This window comes from Colias philodice, chromosome 17 (genome assembly GCF_061535455.1).
Source record: "Colias philodice isolate Cphi_HAF_F1 chromosome 17, ilColPhil1 Martin Lab GWU primary, whole genome shotgun sequence".
NCBI lineage: Eukaryota > Metazoa > Arthropoda > Insecta > Lepidoptera > Pieridae > Colias > Colias philodice.
The window spans coordinates 8,367,953-8,387,890 of NC_143102.1; the positions used below are offsets into that span (position 1 = coordinate 8,367,953).

At 35.9% G+C, this 19,938-nt stretch overlaps 1 protein-coding gene across 1 annotated transcript in view; it reads left to right on the forward strand.

Annotated features, from left to right (window-relative positions):
- Window positions 1-286: 286 nt before the first annotated feature.
- Window positions 287-19,938, forward strand: part of MFS3 (major facilitator superfamily transporter 3) — a 31,717-nt gene continuing 12,065 nt past the window's right edge. Inside the window, exons 1-3 of the mRNA XM_089705594.1 lie at window positions 287-604; window positions 3,203-3,402; window positions 12,118-12,208. Coding sequence (XP_089561720.1) covers window positions 571-604; window positions 3,203-3,402; window positions 12,118-12,208 — 325 coding nt within the window. The 5' untranslated portion in view covers window positions 287-570. The remainder of the gene's footprint in view (window positions 605-3,202; window positions 3,403-12,117; window positions 12,209-19,938) is intronic.

Genomic DNA, 19,938 nt, shown 5'->3' on the forward strand with positions numbered 1-19,938 from the left:
GGCAGTTTATTCAAAAAATTTAATGCTCAAAATATGAAAAGCTCTACAATATTTAAACCACTAAACGCTGTAGATCAAAGAGTAATTATTATTCTGTAAATAAAATCAATAAAAATAAATCTTTTTATTGATTTTATAATCATACAGTCATGTTTTATTTTCGTAAAAATAAGGAAAATTTGTTTATTTGAGAAATTGGTAACGCCCTTGAGTAAGCTTGATCCTTGAAAGCTTTGAAGGTCACCTTGAGGCGCGAAAGCTTAAACCATGGGGCAGTGGACACAGCACGTATTCTGTGTACATGCTGGTCTGCACGTTGCTCTTGGATAGCATATTTAATATGTAGAGTAAACGGTGCATACGATTTGGTATTTCAACAAGTTGCGTACTATGTGTCATAATATTATTCGAAACGTACACTCCAGGGATTCATACGTAAAGCTCATCTCGGTGCCGTTGTACGTGTGACTCGATTCATGTGTACATTTTGTCAATTGTGTATTAAATTGTTCACTAATTATTAAATTTTAATCATTCGGGCATTGGAGGAAATTAAATTAAAAGTGTAAAATGGACGTGCCGGCAAGAGGAAACGTTTTAGGACGTAAGTTTTGTTTATTATGGAATTAAAATATATTATTTTATTCATTACTAAATATATTTATTTTTAAATATTTAAGCGGTTTAACTATTTCTGTGCCTCAAAAAAAATTTATATCATGTTTGTTTATAGTTAACTCCTGTTTAGATTTTCAGTTTTTCATAACAATTTTTTTCTGGGTTATTGGTAACTTTTAATTTATACTAATATTATATTGTAGTTATACATATTAATATAAAAATTAAGTTTTATGTACTTAGGTCATAATTATTGTGAACTTATCAATATCTAAAGATACCTATCTAATGAATGACGAGAGTTAATATTATGTTGTTTGGATTGTAACTTTTATTTATATTTTAGTATTATGGCTTCTGATAAGAATCTGTTTCAAGGGTCGATGACCTCCCTATGCTATGTATCGTAAAATGTACATAATCTATAATATAAAAATGAATCCCAAAATGTGTTGGTAAGCGCATAACTTGAGAACGGCTGAACCGATTTCGATAATTCTTTTTTTATTATATTCCTTGAAGTACGAGGATGGTTCTTATGTAGAGAAAACGTAAACATGTACCACGGGCGAAGCCGGGGCGGACCGCTAGTCTTATATATAAAAATGAATCGCAAAATGTGTTGGTAAGCGCATAACTCGAGAACGGCTGAACCGATTTCGATAATTCTTTTTTTATTATATTCCTTGAAGTACAAGGATGGTTTTTATGTAGAGAAAACGTAAACATGTACCACGGGCGAAGCCGGGGCGGACCGCTAGTATTATATAAATGTAATGTCGGTATTTGAAATATAATATGAATTTGTTTTTTCTCAAAAGTGTTTATTTAAAAAATAGATTATATAATATATAATATATATAAAAATGAATCGCAAAATGTGTTGGTAAGCGCATAACTCGAGAACGGCTGAACCGATTTCGATAATTCTTTTTTTATTATATTCCTTGAAGTACGAGGATGGTTTTTATGTAGAGAAAACGTAAATATGTACCACGGGCGAAGCCGGGGCGGACCGCTAGTATATAATATAGGTAAAGCGGGTACCTATTTCTATTTATATTTTGGAACATTACCTACATCACTGGTACTGTATTATCACAATCCGTTCAGTGGTTTATCGTGAAAGAGCACCTAACAAACTTATAAGTTATATCCATACCTAGATTATATTTGTCCATGTCCATACTCACTAATTTTGACGTTTATAATACGTACGTACGTACGGTAGGGTTAATAGTTTTAATATATAAATAAGTTGAACAATTAATAATCGCTCCTTGTTAAAATTTTATTAGACTTACTAAAAATGGCGCATTGCATCATATTATTGTCAGCAATAATTATGTACGATGTTTGAAAAACGTCATGTTGTGCAAATAAAAAAATCGATAATTTACGCGAGATTATTCTTGGAATAAATGACGAGAGTTAAGAGAATCACTAATTACGGCTACATATATGTAGAGATAGAAGATTTCAATATTATAAATGATTTATATCGCAGTCCGAAAAAGGGAACTGAAATACTTTTAATTTTACATATTTTTTTTCAAAGAGTTATATAAGTTATTGTACTTAACTAACTACCTATACTATAATTATGTAGATGTAGAGTGTAGACCGTACTTTTACTCAAAAAAAAATGTGTAAAAACTATATAGAAATCCTTCATAAGGCATCACATAAAAAGGGTATTATGGGGATAATATGGATTGCAGTTGTATCTCAAAACTTTCGTCATGTCCTTCAGCCTTTCAGAGGTCATGAGAAAGCGATCTTTAGGAACGTCACGTGACTGAGGTCCCGTTGCTATGACAACCGCGTTCGTCTGGTGAACCCACAGTTAACCCTATGATCACTATTTTTTTTAGGTTTCATTATTGATTTCAAAATTTCTTCATTTTTCTTATTATGATGCAGATATAATGTTTCAAAGATTTTTATAACTTAGCTTTGTCATTGCCCCTATTTAAATCTATTTGTGTTTTATTTAAATATTTTGCTTTCATAAATAAGTATAAGGTAAATGCTGTACCGCAAATTGTATAATCACATATAATAATATAATTAAGTACCTACGTTATATATAGATTTAGAAATTACTTGTTTGTTACGTTTACGTAGGTACATAACTTATTAATTATAACAACACCAAACACTATTTTGTACTCTTTTTGTCTCCGTCTGTATTTATTAAAGCAATTTTGTATATTGCTCTGTCGGAAAGCTCAATAGCCCAGTCGCCCGCGGCTTTGCCCGCGTTTTCAAATAAAAACCCCTATATAATATCCCGTTCCTGTGGGATGTCCGGGATAAAAAGTAGCCTATGTCTTATTCTGAGTCTTCAGCTGTCTACATACCAAACATTATAATCGGTATTTGCGGGAAAGAGTACCAAACATCCATACTTATAAACTTTCGCATGGATAATATTAATAGGCTTGAGGTCATAATTAAATTTCAAATATTATATTTACACCATTGCTATTTTTTTTCTGTTCTGTGTCTTAGATTATTTAGATTTATATTTTTTTACACGGTGGCAAATAACACGCTTTATATTTCTATTTCTATATTGCAGGTGTCCTACCAGCGCGGTACATTCTGGCCATCCTTGGTTCTATAGGGATGGCCATTGTGTACGGGTTGAAAGTTAACCTGTCCGTCGCTATGGTGGGCATGTTGAACCACACTGCTATAAAATTGGACGAACCTGAGGAATCAGTTCATGAAAATGTCTCTACGGAGTGCCAACCTACAAGTAACTCTACTAGTTCACAGGTAGGTCTTCTATTTCCACTTATATCAAATCAGACTTACGGGCTACTCTGTTTATCGATAGAATGGTGATATTTGTTGATGTGCAGAAAAGGTGCACGATGAATAAATTTATACTCTTCGTACCATTTAAACCATATTTTTATTTAGTTACTAAAAAGTTTGGAGTACTGTAAATGCAAATACAGCCGATAATCATAATATCAACATAGATATCATTGATGGCTATATCATGAATTATCATAGCAATTATGAGGTGTATCGGCCGTTATTGACAAGGGGGTAGAAGCAAGGGAGAGGCTGCCAAGGCACTCCCTATTTATGCCCACGTCTTTGTCCAACGATTAATTGCCACTTTAGACTATTATTTATACTATTTTTGGAATAGCTACATCTAAGGACGATTCTGCGTATTTGAAATGTGGTAATATTTATGTCTCCCAATTAACTATAGCACATTTTATTTATAGTGGTGGTGATTGAAAATTTGGACATCGCTCTTAGTAAGAGCACAGAAAAAATACCTGTGATAATACTGTAGGTGTTACTAATCAATAATAATTATAGTTACCTACTCTTAAGTCTTTGCTGACAAAATTGAGTAGGTACCTACCGTAGACAGAGAATCCAATAGACACCGGCAATGCGTGTCGCAGAAAGAGATAAAAAAGAATACGTCACAATATTTAGGGTTACCATGTGAGGGAAAATTTACCCCGCAATTTGTAAGATACAAATCTCTCTATCATTATTCACATAACATAAGTGGATAATAATGAGATATCCACATTACTTACATGTATAAACTAATTTATACTAATATTATAAAGAGGAAATGTTTGTAATTAAGTATGTATGTATGTATGGTTTGTTTTTTATACAATGAGGAGGCGTAGTGCGGGACAGGGTAAAGGTGAGGAGGGAAGGGATATTCGCAGGAACTACTTTGATTCCGATTTAAAATTCTTTCAGTGTTAGATAGCCCATTGATCGAGGAAGGCTATATTGTACCATAACACTTAGACAAACAGAAGTGGAGCCACGCGGGTGAAACCGTGGAGCGCAGCTAGTATATTATAAACATATTACTTTTAGATGGGTAATACATATTATGTATATACAAAATACCTATCACTACATAGTATAAAACAAAGTCGCTTTTTCTTTTCTTTTTTGTCCCTATGTATGCTTAAATCTTTAAAACTACGCAACGAATTTTGATGCGGTTTTTTGTAATAGATAGAGTGATTCAAGAGGAAGGTTTTATTATACATATAATTATTAATTATTATTATATAATTTATTATGCTTTAGACAAAGCGGGCGAAGCCGCGGGCGGAAAGATAGTATATTATATAATATGAATATTATCATAATCCCATATGAAAATGTGTATGTAATGATCATGTAGATGAAAACTCGATTGTTTATTTTTTATAAAATACGATATTTTGTTTTATTATTTATAAAATAAAATAAAAAAAATAAAAGAATGTTTATTTTCGTAAGTATTAACAGATGTAGACACGTTAATTATATTGACCGACCCGCGAAGGCGCAAAAAAAACGAAATTTACTTAATAATAATTTATTGTAATAAAAAAATTACATTTAAATTATATCTAACTTAATTAACTACGTCCCTCCGGTTCAATGTTGGAACCAAGAGTGTCCATTGTCTTCGGCGGGGCAGCGTCGCGGTGGTGGTGATTGCCGTAATACTTTCTAACCTTCGGTTTTGGTTTCCAATCTGTTCATCCTGTAGCTACAATCCAAATTTGTCGTAAATTATCCGGTTCAGGAAAACTGGAACAAGCCATTGAATATTTCAGTCTTCAGATATTTAATTAAATACACACTGCAGAATATATATTATTATTTCCCATAATAGTGGGTAACAATTTGTAGAAAAGTAGGCAACACAAATTTTTTTAGGTTAAAATTTATAATTGTTATTTTTGTGGTTTTTAAACAATGTATTCAAGTCAACAGCACGTGATACACAACATATTAACACGCTGAAATATCATGAAGGCCTATAAATTGATAAAGAGTTGTATACTTACGAGTGAAAAGACAATCCAGGCATTTTCGTTCCCCTATCACTTTTACACCCTTTAACGCTACACCGCACCATGGTATTATTTTATAAAGTATTAACAGTAAGTCTAAATCATTTGAAACCAAACATACCATGAATTACGTAACTTAAAACATGTAAAAACTATATTTTTATGGAAGACGATGGCTAGCTGTCAAACTTTGTTTATCAAAGTAGGTTGCTATTCTTGAAAAAAGCGGCACGCTGGGTGAAACAAAAAATTTTATCATTCTCTCTCATTTCTTTACACAACACCGGCATAAGTTGCTCTTTTTCTTGTGTGAATGCGACATAAGATATCAATTTGTCTATTGGTTTCTCTGTCTACGGTACCTACATATTATAATACGAATGACGGTATTCCACTATAAATAGGTCATCACTAGGTTAATAAACAAACGATTTTCATTTGTTATCATAGCAATTATGAGGTGTATCGGCCGTTATTGACAAGGGGGTAGAAGTTAATAAACAAGACACAGTTAATAAACAAACGATTTTCATTCAATATACCTATTTCATTGTCAGACAACCGCCAGAATTTTTCACGCATTTAGGTACTTTATATAGAGCATCTGTTTTATATACATTTCAATTTTGTTTTCGCGCCAAAAAGCGAAGAAATAGGTACCAAGTTTGTAAAGTAATGCGCGATAAATTCAAAAACTACACAACCGATTTTGATAGTTCCAGTAGGAAGTTTAATAATTGTTTCTATCTCGAGTTACCTTAAAAAAATAAGATTAATTGTAGTTAAGTATGTTATCTTAATATATCTCGTGTCACAATGTTTGTCTTCAATGGACTCCTAAACCACTTAACCGATTATAATAAAATTCGCACACCATGTGCAGTTCGATCCAACTTGATAGTCCGGGATACATCGCCCATTTTTGCAAGTGATTACTATCAAGCTAATTTTTCGTGAGTAGCTTTATTTTGATGAGATGCCCTATAATTTCATGTACGAAACTCTCGATTGTGGTAGCTTACAGAGGTAACAAGGATAAAAAATTTTGATTTGACGGTTCTCAAATATTTATTACGCAATTTGTAGGACAATATGTCTGTTGAATTATATAAGTATTAAATAAGTGAAAATAAAAAAATCTGCTGGTTAGTAATCATTTATGATGACTTCATTATCGATACACATTGGAAAGGGGGACTCTTTGATCAAACCATAGATTTTGTAGGACAAATATTTTTTTCGAATAATTTAGATATCTTGAGATTGAACAAAAAAAAAACATTCAGTTAGTAATTAATATTTGAGAACCATCAAATCAAAATATTTTATCCTTGTTTCCTCTGGTAGCTACCACAATCGAGAGTTTTGTACATGAAATTATTGGGCATCTCATCAAAATAAAGCTACTCACGAAAAATTAGCTTGATAGTAATCACTTGCAAAAATGGGCGATGTATGCCGGACTATGAGAGATAGGATAGTTTAAACATGTAGGTACCACGGGCGAAGCCGGGGCGGACCGCTAGTATGGTTATAAATTATAGTAGGTATAGTTAGCGTTAGCTAATATCTAGTATTGTCGTATAGCGACAATGACACAGCGTCATCTTGGCGTCATTTATAAGGATAAAGTAGCTATGTTTTCGGAATTGTAATGTTATACCGGGTCCAGACTGGTGAAACGTAACATGCAATGTAACATTCTGCCTTTCATTGCATGTTCGCTGCTGGTGTGGACGCATAGCGCGCTCATAACGCGCATTCACTACGAACCTCCCGTAGTCGTGTTCCTTGCCCCTTTGTGTTCGTCGAAAAACCGACAAATTTCGGATCGCTCCGCGCGCGGCTTGTAATGCTCGTAGCATGCGCGTGTAATGCACAATTCGCGCGCGCAAGACGTCCAAACTATGAGAAATTGTTACAAAGTGTGTTACCTTTCATGATACATTGCAGCAATGTGGACGGTGAATTCTTTCATTGCATGTTACATTGCATGTTACGTTTCACCAGTCTGGACCCGGCATTATATGCATACAAATAATTAAGTGACCACGAACATTTATGATTACCTAATTGAAGTAAAGGAGGAAAAGTCAGTTTCATGACATAAATAAACGAAGAGTACGTAAATACGTTTACAAATTGCGTTAATGGCATTCCATTTAACAAAATTATTTTCACATTACTCCACTTTCTTTAACCATGTCATGTCAACAAGGAATATATACAGGGTGTCCCAAAAAGTAGTGATATACTGAAGCTGGGAGGTAGAGGACTTAGAGGGCTATCCGAATCACCCCCATGTGTGTTATGCGATTTTTCGTATTTTCGGAGTTATTACATTTTTTTCAATTTTTCATCTATCGCCGAGTACGATGAGATTTTTATTTATGGTGACGTGAATTATTGCGCTAGATGCTTGTTTTTTTTTTGTGTGCTAAGCTGAAAGATAGGCCAATTCAGTATGGTAACATTTACTATCGTTAGATCTTCGAATGCAATAAAAAAAATAATTAAATGCTATGAAAGATAAAATTACCCAGTATGTTCATAACTTCAAGGGCCCATAAAAAAATAAAATCACATAAAAAAGGTTTTCCATTTGGCTTTTAAAAACTTGCTCTATCGATCAGGTAGCTAACCTAAAAATTTCATTTTATTATTCTGAAGGCTTCAATCGAAAAATTGAAATCTAAATGTGGTAAGTGCAAAATTTTTATTAACATGATGATTATTAAAACCAATAAATAGGTGTTTAAAAATGAATTTTTTTTAAATAGCCCCGCTGTTGCTCAATGCAAGTGCGACATCACCGTAAAAAGTTGTCTTTTTAATGTCTGAATGCTCTTTTATCATTTTTAATGGTTTCTTCTGCTACTATGAATTTCCGGGTTATTTCGTCCAAATTGTGGCAGTCTCTCGTCTTTGTAGTATCCCCACGGAAAAAATTCAATAGGGTTTATGTCCGGAGACCGTGGAGGCCAGGCTAAAGGGCAAAAATACCCTGAAAGATGGATTGGTCGTTGCAGCCTGCGCATGCGCCGGTGACGCCTGCTTTAAAGCCTGGCCTCTACGGTCCCTCGAATAAACCCCATTGATTTTTTTTCAATGGGGATACTAAAAAGACCTCGGCTACTTGAGAGAATGCCCCAATTTGGACGAAATAACCCGGAAATTCATAGTAGCAGAAGAAACCATTAAAAATGATAAAAAAGCATTCAGACATTTAAAAGACAACTTTTTACGGTGATGTCGCACTTGCACTGAGCAACAGCGGGGCTATTTAAAAAAATTCTGGTAATTAAACACCTATTTATTGGTTTTAATTATCATCATGTTAATAAAAATTTTGCACTTACCACATTTAGATTTCAATTTTTCGATTGAAGCCTTCAGAATAATAAAATGAAATTTTTATGGTGGCTACCTGATCGATAGAGCAAGTTTTTAAAAGCCAAATGGAAAACCTTTTTTATGTGATTTTATTTTTTTATGGGCCCTTGAAGTTATGAACATACTGGGTAATTTTATCTTTCTTGGCATTTAATTCTTTTTTTTATTCCATTCGAAGATCTAACGATAGTAAATGTTACCATACTGAATTGGCCTATCTTTCAGCTTAGCACACAAAAAAAATCAAGCATCTAGCGCAATAATTCACGTCACCATAAATAAAAATCTCATCGTACTCGGCGATAGATGAAAAATTGAAAAAAATGTAATAACTCCGAAAATACGAAAAATCGCATAACACACATGGGGGTGATTCGGATAGCCCTCTTGGTCCTCTACCTCCCAGCTTCCGTTCATCACTACTTTTTGGGACACCCTGTAGAACAATTATTTTAATAATCAGGTCAGTCATAAAATTATCGACTTTATACCATTGTCCTGATTTTGTAAAGGACCAAGCTATTTTTGGAATCTATTTTAAGACTATAACTGTTGATCTAACCTTGTAACAGGTCAACCTATCGGGCATTATTTAACGTTGGAACGGTCCCAAATATTCGCAAATCGTATCAATTGTACTATTATAAAACTGGATATCATAATAATTCAACAATTCAACGCAAGATTAGAATGATTCGTATTGATATAAATTAAAAATGTTTTGTTATTACATATATGTATTGTCTTATCGTAAAATTAGTTTCTATGAAGTTGTTAAATATCTTGTATAGAGTAGTTAGCTTATATAAAATGCCATTAATCGAAAATCTTTCTGGGAATGTCGGTTATTAATAGAGCTTACTTCACAACAATTTTATTTAAAGATCATTCATGTTAGTCATAGTTATAATATACAATATAGATCCTTATCTATAAATATAGCATTCAGTTCTTTTAGATTCCGTTCCGAGTAATTACAGTAAAGACGAGTCTCTCGTAAGTCGACGCTAAGTAAAAATGAAAATGATAATCACGTGATTCATGCCAAAGATCAGCCGAATTTCACATTAGTAAGATTAACATTATCTATATTTACCTATAGTATTGATCACTTATGACCGACGAGCATGATAATATCTATATATAGGTTATAACAGTAGATAGAGCTGATCAATAATTTTTTAGACAATTATAACGCACTTTATTTCATCGAGATAGAATGTACTACGTACTAGAGAGGCGATCGCTACTACACTCTCTTTAACACGAGCTAGAGGTAAGAATCACAAGTCTCTTTAGTCTGTGTCGGACTGTGCCCCCCGCTTGCCGCGTCAACACGTGTTATTGCTCTGTTCAAAATGCCTTCGTGTTTGCTTAGATATTGTTTTAACAGTTCCCATAATACAAACAAAGCCCGAGGAGTGACTTTTCACCAGTAAGTTTCCTTATTATGAGTAAGTCATGCATTTTACTAATATTGTTATCATTTTGCGAAAAATCACCACGCGTTCTGCGTTTCGCGCCATTTTTCATAGACTAACAGCACAGACGTGACACTATCGATGAGTCTGTTAAAAAAATGTAACTGGATTTTTTTAACTATGTATATACAATATCTACTAGGAAAGATTACCGTGGTGTAGTACCTAAATATTTATACTTTTACCCGACTACGCAAAGTAAAACGGTAGGTTATATTAAGTAATATTTATTTATTTACCTATTTTTATTTATTAAAAAAAGCCTAATCAATAGTTGTTCCAATAGGATTTATAAATTATTATGCACAACAATTACAAATAAACACAACATTCACAGAAACTAATACAGTAAAAGTTCCTTAATCGCGCTTCCTTTATTCGTGTTTTCACTATTCACGGATTAAAAAAATGCGACCCAATTTCTATATTCACGACTAAAAATTTTTTTATTCGCGGATTTAATAAGTACATACATAATAATAAAATTATTCCAATAGGTATCTTACCCAATATCCTTGTCAAATGGACTAATAAGAAAGTAAAATAGATCTTATAACAAGTTTGCCTAAAGTACATAATATTATGTTCTTAAATGATATCGCCGAGGCCTTTGACACAAGCCGCCTTTGTCGCAAGCCACCTCTGCAGCGATTGATGTTTTTGAGAATGTAAATAAACAGAATGGAAGCAACCTTATAACTCAATAAATAAAGTATATTTTTAAATGTAGTTCCGTTTATAGTAAAGTTACAAAAATTGTGATCGAGTAAGGGGGCGTCCATAAATTACGTGAGGTGTTTTTTAAAATTTTCTGCACCTCCCTCCCCCCCTGGTGAGATGTCGTGAGAATTTATTCAACCCCTCCCCCATCCTCGAATCTCGCGTGAGATTTTTCAAAATGTGAGTTTCTTATACGTAAACGCCATCAACATTGAATCATCGTATCCATTTAAATTACATCATGAAGCAAAAACTGATAAAACTATTGATTACTACACAAAACGACAAAAGCTTAATAAATTGATATTATTTAAAGGAAATTAAAATACATAGTTTAATATAAAATCCTCGTTTTATTAATTCCCTAGTATCAGTACCACCAGATAGTACCGAGTAAACAGATTGCACAATGTGTCGCATCTGCACGCATTGCTTAATCTTTGAACTTGAAGCCACGCCTCGCTCGTTCCACACGTACCCCACCACATCGGCCGCGCGCAATGTTTTTGTTTGGAATAACCCCTCTAGTAATATATCTCGATGCTTTATTTTTATTTTTCAACCTTAGCGAAGTTTACTGTCAATAATAAGTTGCTAATATTTTGAATTGCGCTTGATAGCGTTTAGCTAAGAATACTCCCATATTCTTAGCTAATATCTTCACTGAGAATCATTTCACAACCAGTTGAGGTGACGAAGGACGAAGATATAAAATTACAAACCCCTTTATTTAACTAGTTATACATACTAGGCATATCATATAGTTTCTGTTGGACTACGTCAATCGGTAAATAAAAACACGTCCTTACTCCGAATCTGATAATATAATTTATGGCACAACTCAATCTGACCGAATTAAAGGAATATCACCAATTGAATAAACGAAAGCGAATGGCGCCAACAATTTAACGGCTCTCATCAGTTATTTAAATTTTACAATTGGTGACGTGTTGAAAAATTTCCTATTACGACTCATGTTAAATGGAATACAAACACGAGATCTATATGAAATTCATATATGCTTTCAGGCTTATATGCTTTTATGCTTTCAGGACGCAGACGGACCATTTATCTGGTCTTCAGCAGTACAGGGCACTGTACTTAGCTGCTATTTTTGGGGATATTTCGTCTCCCAAATACCAGGTATGTAAACAATATAAACATTCACTTATTTTTATTCTTCGAGTGGCGTTTTTTATTTTATGGACAAATGTAAAAACGCATTATGAACGTAAAAATAAAGATATTTGGCACAATAAAGATACTTTCAAAAAGTTTTAAACATTTAATTTTTTTTTGCTTGTTATAAATATTTCTTGTACTTTTGTTCGCTCTTTTAATCGAAAATTTACATTAGTTTATATTATCATTTAGTACCTACAGATTTTTATTCGATATAATAAGTTGAAGCGTACTAATATAAGAACAATATTATCGCAGTAATAAAAGTCTTAGAAAATGCTTTTAAATCGAAGAGTGTTATAATATTGGACAAAGCTAGTCGTCCGCTAAACGGATGAATAAAATAAATTAGTCGTCCGATTACCGGATGAATAAAATAATTTAATCGTCCGATAACATCTATTTATCTATATAGTTAGGTTATCGGGGTTTCTTTAGAGAACTGCCGCACGTATTATAGGTTATTTGTGGGGGGAGGAGGGGGGAGGAGGGCACACGTTGGTATTTGATTTTTTTTTGCGCGTCGACGGAGCCCCGCTTCGCGGGGCTCCTATTTCTGTGTAGTTGTTTTTTTAAGAAACCTAACCTAACCTAACCTAACGGCTAACCTAACCTAAACTTGATTTTTTTTTGCGCGTCGATGGAGCCCCGCTTCGCGGGGCTCCTATTTCTGTGTAGTTTTTTTTTTAAGAAACCTAACCTAACCTAAACTTGATTTTTTTTTGCGCGTCGACGGAGCCCCGCTTCGCGGGGCTCCTATTTCTGTGTAGTTTTTTTTTTAAGAAACCTTTTTTTTTTTTTTTTATAGTGGGGAAATCTTCGAAAGATACCCACGGCCCCCGGGGATGGAGCCAAGGGTTATGTCGGATTCTTACCGACTAAAACCCCACTGTGTTCCGTCGAGCCGCGCAGTTAGCCGGGGCCGCGGGTACTCTTAGAAATCGTCCACGACCCTGGCAGCGGACGCCCGGCTACGGGCCCACCTCCGTTACCACCTACGGCTGCGCGCGTGCGCGCCTCCTCCTTCCTCTGCGAGGCGGCATGAGCGGAACACGTCTCATGTCACCTCACTGCCCCGGACGATGGAGCATGTCCCCGGTCCATCGTCCAGAGCCCTTCGCTAGGGAGGCAGGTCGCGATCTGTTATATCCCGAGACTGTATGCATTAATGCATACAGCCATCCCTCTAACTATCCCGTCAGCACATTCCTTTCCCGCCATATTCCCTACGCATCGCTTATCCATCCGATCCCAGCCAGTCTACTTCCAACATCCTAAGAGCTCGGTTGCCGGCAAACCCATATAAATCCGTGTATTAACCACATATAAGTCTGTGTATTAATCATAGTGTTGTAACTTAGTTTTAAATAATAAATTCTTTTTTTAAAAAAGAGGTTTATTTCACCTCTCATAACATTTTTGGTGGCAGCGGTGGGATACGGAAATTCCAGTGCCGGGCAACCCTAGACTCGCTCCGTATTCCACGTTCCTACAGTCCGAAAATTGTTAAGTGCAAAAAGTTAAGTTCAAAAGTGTGCATAAGTGCTGAACCGGAAGGTTCCAGGTGCATAAGTGTGTGTATTCAAGTGTATCAGCCGGAAGGCGCAAATCAATAAAGCGCAAATCAATAAAGCGCAAATCTACATATAGAATATATTATATTGAATGCCCGTCTGATTTCTGCTGCGTCGGAGTGCTACAGGCGCTCCTCATCCCTGCGCGTGTCCTGAAAGTGGTCCTGCCTGTTCCTGTCTGCAAGTAGCGTCGTATCCCGTGTCGAGAGGGTTCCCGAAGATCGAAGACTAAATATAAGTGTTCTAAGAGATATCTATGATGTACCGGATGTTTGTTATCACAACGATTATCGTCGCTGCTCATGCACTGTAAGTCGCTTGTTATTGCTTAACTGTATATCAACATAGTAAGAGAGCCCGTGTATAATTTATGATTTTTCTATGTGCCGTTATTTTGTACAGATTGATTTAAATTAAAATTGTTCCGCTTCATTTTTAAACATTAAAATATTATGTCAAAATCGCGGGTTGACGATAGTAAATTGTTCATTCCCGTTCCGGAAGAAATTCCTAGCGATAGTGAATCTGTAAAATCTCCCGTGGGCTCACCACGAATTACCAGACAAGCCGCATTAGCTATGGCTGAACTAGATATTAATATTCTTTTTAAATTCATTAAACCCTATGATGGGAATAGGGAAACTTTAAATTCATTTATTGTCAATTGCAATAACGCATACGAATATGCATCCGATAAGCAGAAACCTATATTGTTCAAATACATTTTAAGTCAGTTGAGCGGTAGAGCGGAAGTAGCTTGTTCAATTAAAGAATTCGGGACATGGGAGCAATTAAAAGAATTCTTAAAAACGCAGTTCAGTCAACGCAAACATTATTCTCATCTTTTAACTGAACTGCAAGAAAGCAGGCAGGGTTCACAGGAGACCGTTAGTCAGTATGCATTGCGAGTCGAGACCAATCTTTCTCAACTCCTTACCGAGATATCATTATCCACCACGAAGGCTAAAGAACTTCCGGGTCGAACAGCAGCGATGGAGGATTTAGCCCTCCATCACTTCTTAATGGGGCTACACCCTAGGATTTCCAATATCGTTAGATGTAGATCACCCAAAAATCTTAATGAGGCAGTGAACCTCGCAATCTCGGAAGAACGCATTCAACAAACACTTTATAAACGCCCTCAAGGTGATCAGAAGCCTAACAATCACAATAACGACAATAGGCCAAGGTCAATCAAACCTCAAAATGGTCCTTATCCTAATCAATTCCGCGGAGCTAGATTTAGCGGCCCTCCGCAAAATTCTCAGCCTATATGCCGTTATTGTAAACTCCCTGGTCATGATATCTCGCAATGCAAAAGACGCGAATTCAATAATAATCGATTCAGAGCACAGCACCATCCTACACCCAGAGTAACATATGTAGCACAATCCGATCCTGTAGGTCAGGACGAAATTGACGCATCCTATGGTCACGATGACTCGTCACCAGACCCTTTAAACGAATAAGGGTCTCGCCTCAGTGTCGCACGAGACTAGTATCCAAAGTCGACACAATTCCTATTTCAAAATCCAAGGTCATGCAACAGGGTAACCAGCCCCAAACTGACGGCCTTACCAAATTCGGCTCGACAGCCAATCCTTCAAAATCCAAGGTCATGCAACAGGGTAACCAGCCCCAAACTGACGGCCTTATCAAATTCGGCTTGACAGCCAATCCTTCGAAATCCAAGGTCATGCAACAGGGTAACCAGCCCCAAACTGACGGCCTTATCAAATCCGGCTTGACAGCCACCCCTTTAAATTCCAAGGTCAATCGGAAGAATAACCAATCCCGGGTTGTAAAGCCACAAGTCCCAACGTTAACGACATCTGTAGTAACCAAAGATGTCGATCGTGAAGTTTATGAAATCAATTTAGACACATCCAAAAGGCTATTGCCGCATGTCCTATTAGAGTCTCCAGTTTCCGATATTCCATTGTCTTTATTAGTAGATTCTGGTTCCGCTATTTGTCTTATCAAGCAATCTAGTATTATTAAATATCCTAATTTGACTAAGGAACCGATTAACCTCAAGGGCATTGACCCTGGCGATGAACCAACGTTGACGGAAGGTCACTTCTTACTCGGTCTTAAACTAGTTCATAATAAATCAGTAAAATTCAAATTCCACGTTATTAAGCAAATTAATTTACCATATGACGGAATAATTGGTACAGATTTCTTAACAGCTTTTGGTTGTAAAATTGATTATACTCATGACACCTTAAGGATAGGTAACTTAGATATCGAATTGCATTTTGTTGATCCTTGTTTCATTATTCCTGCTCGGACCGAAACTGTGATAGAGTGTTCAGTCCGCAATGCCAATCTTAAAGAAGGTGTGATTGTAGACCAACACCTTTCTGAAAATCTACTAATTTCCAATTGTATAGTCAAAGTCAAAGAAAATAATCGCGTAAACCTGACGGTTGCTAATATTTCAGAATCTCCTATTACGGTAAAATCTAATTTAAATCTCGATATAGTTCCTTTAAATCTTACTGCATTTCAAGTAAACAATAATAATTATCATATTGTATCTAAACGAATTCAAGAAATAATTAAATCCTTAAAATTAGACCATTTGAACGACGAGGAATATAATTCCCTCACAGAACTTTGTTCTCAGTATGCAGATATTTTCCATCTCCCAGATGATAAGCTAAGCCACACCACAGCCATAGAGCACAAGATTCAAACTAGTACCGATGTCCCGATTCATACTAAATCTTATCGTTTTCCCGAATGTCATAAAAAGGAAGTAGAAACACAAATACAGAAAATGTTAACTCAAAATATTATTGAACCGTCTTGTTCTCCATGGAGCTCACCCATATGGGTGGTGCCTAAAAAGGCAAATTCTCAAGGTCAGCCACAATGGAGAGTTGTGATCGATTATCGAAAGCTGAACGATATAACAATCGGTGAAACTTATCCAATTCCACAAATCAATGAAATTCTTGATCAATTAGGTAAAAGTAAATATTTCTCTACTCTTGATTTGTGCTCTGGTTTCCATCAAATTCTTATGTCTCCTTCAGATGCTCAGAAAACAGCATTTTCCGTCCCTCAGGGACATTTCCAATTCAATCGAATGCCTTTCGGGCTGAAAAACGCCCCATCTACCTTTCAAAGGCTAATGAATAACTGCCTCTCTGGATTACAAGGCAGCCGTTGTTTTGTCTATCTCGACGATATCGTCACTTACTCCTACGACTTAGCAACGCACATCAATAACCTCCGAGCCGTATTCGACAGACTCAGGTCCTTTAATTTAAAACTCCAGCCCGATAAGTGCCAATTCTTACGAAAGGAAGTTACATACCTAGGGCATGTGATTGGAGAAGATGGTGTCAAACCCAATCCAGATAAAACTAAATCCGTGACCGGATTTCCTACTCCGAAAAATCCGAAGGACATCAAATCATTTCTAGGCTTAGTGTCTTATTATCGTCGCTTCATTCCCCATTTCGCAAAATTAGCAAAGCCCCTCACCAGCCTTCTCAAAAAGGACGTTCCTTTCAAATGGGAAAACGAACAAATGCTAGCTTTCGAATCCTTAAAAGATAAACTCGTAAATGCTCCTATTTTAGCTTATCCAGATTTTTCACGGCCATTCCTATTAACGTGTGACGCTTCCAATTTCGCCATCTCTGCCATCCTGTCCCAAGGCCCAATTGGACAGGATCGTCCAATTGCATTCGCCTCACGCAGTTTGAACAAAGCCGAGTGTAACTATAGCGTCACAGAAAAAGAATGTCTAGCAATCATTTTCGGAACAAAGATCTTCAGACCGTATATCTACGGTCATCGTTTCACAATCATTACCGATCACAAGCCGCTGCAATGGCTTTTCAATTGTAAGGATCCAGGTTCCCGCCTAGTTCGTTGGCGTCTCAAACTTGAGGAATTCGAGTATGAAATTCAGTATAAAAAGGGCAAATTTAATGTAAATGCCGATGCCCTATCTAGATATCCTGTTAATCCCGTCCTTCCTGAAAATGACGTAGATTCAAATCAACCTAACGACGGATCCCACATTGATGCGTTAGATAAAGACCTCATGGACCTCCTTGTTTCACCTCCATCGTTTCAATTAGACAATATTAGTCCGGGTTTTCCCGAATTTGAACTGCCAAGCCCATTAGAGCCTAACCGAAACTTACCTGACCAAACAGTAGAACCACAACCTTCTACGAGCTGGCAAAATCCTGAAACCTTACCTGCAGTCATTCCAAATCCCGAAAATCCTGAAGACTTACCTGCTGTTATCCTTGACTCCGAAAATCCTGAAACCTTACCTGGTGGTATCCTTGATCCTGAAATCCCTGTAACCTTACCTGCTACATCACCGAATCCGGAAAGTGCAGAATCACCTGAAATTGTAACAGATGAAACCTATAATAAATTTCTAAAATCACCACCTAGACAATATAATACACACATCAAAGAACATAACGAAACCTTATTAAAATCAATACAAAAGTTAATCGTAATACCAACCTCTATAGACATGGATGAATCCATGCCATATGCCTGCGATGTCCTCAACAATTGCCCAAATCCTGAACGTGAAGAATTCCTTAAGTTAGAAAGAACACTGTGTTCATTCTTACCGCTAGTAATTGATACCAAGACATACATTTTCTTATTTACAAAGGTTCACCATTTTGATGATCATTCCTATCCAGATATCTTCAAGGCTCTTAAATATTTGCGTGATCAAGTAATGATGACATATCCAACTGTTAATGAAATTGCTATTTCCGATTTTAAGAATCCATTCGATAAGCATTCTTTTGTTAAAATATATAATATGTTAACTTATCTCTTTGACGGAACAAATATCATAATTCACATATACAAGAATAATATAATTTATCCAGCCCTTAGTGAAATTCCGAAGATTTTAAAAGAAAATCATGACCTACCAATTGCGGGACATTTAGGTTGCTCAAGAACACTGAATCGAATTAAGGAAAAATATTATTGGAAAAACATGGGCTCTGACGTTGAAAATTACATCAAAAACTGTCAACTGTGTCAGGCTAATAAAGCCCTACGTAAAACAAATAGAGCGCCAATGGTTATAACGTCGACGTCAACATCACCGTTTGAAAGGTTAGCAATTGATATAGTAGGTCCCTTACCGGAGTCCGGCTCCGCCAAATATAAATTTATCCTCACCATGCAGGATGACCTAACGAAGTTTTCATTAGCTTATCCATTGCGTAGTAACACAGCCGAGGAATCAAGCGAATGCCTCGTTCATTTTATTTCCCTATTTGGAATACCAAAACATATACTTACAGACCAAGGGACTAACTTCACTGCAGATTTATTTAAAAGGACCTGCGAATTTCTTAAAATCAAGCAACTCTGGTCATCCCCTTATCACCCTCAAACGCAAGGCGCGTTAGAAAGGTCTCATTCTACGCTAAAAGAATATTTAAAATCTTATGTAAACGAAAATCAAGATAATTGGCCGCGTTATGTATTCACTTCAATGTTAGCATATAACTCCGCCGTACATTCCACAACTCATTATTCACCGTATGAATTATTATTTGGCCATAAACCTCATATCCCTAGCTCTATATACGATAGTTCAAATACTACTTACCCGGAATACGTAAAAATGCTACAGCATAGAATGAAACATTCGAGAGATAAAGCTCTAGAATTTATCAACAAATCTAAAATAAATTCCAAAAATTATTATGATACACACACTCGGGTTGTTCAATATAAGGTAGGCGATTACGTTTTATTAAAAAATCATTTAAGGCTGCGAAAAGCCCTATCACCAATATGGAAAGGTCCTTACAAAGTTGTGAAAATTAATGGAAATCATACACTAACATTATTGATAAATAGGCGCCACGTAACCCATCACTATGATGAAGTCAAGCTAGCTAATTGCCCCGGCGACGCCTAAACTATAAATTGTATTATCTTAATTATAAATATTATACGCTCTATTTCCAGTGCAATGGCTCATGGTCACCCCGAATATGTACATCGAATCAACTCCAGTTCCGGTGTTTATTTTGACCCGATTGGGAAATTAAGTATTAATGTAGGCTATTTAGATATAGTAACTCCTTTAGATAT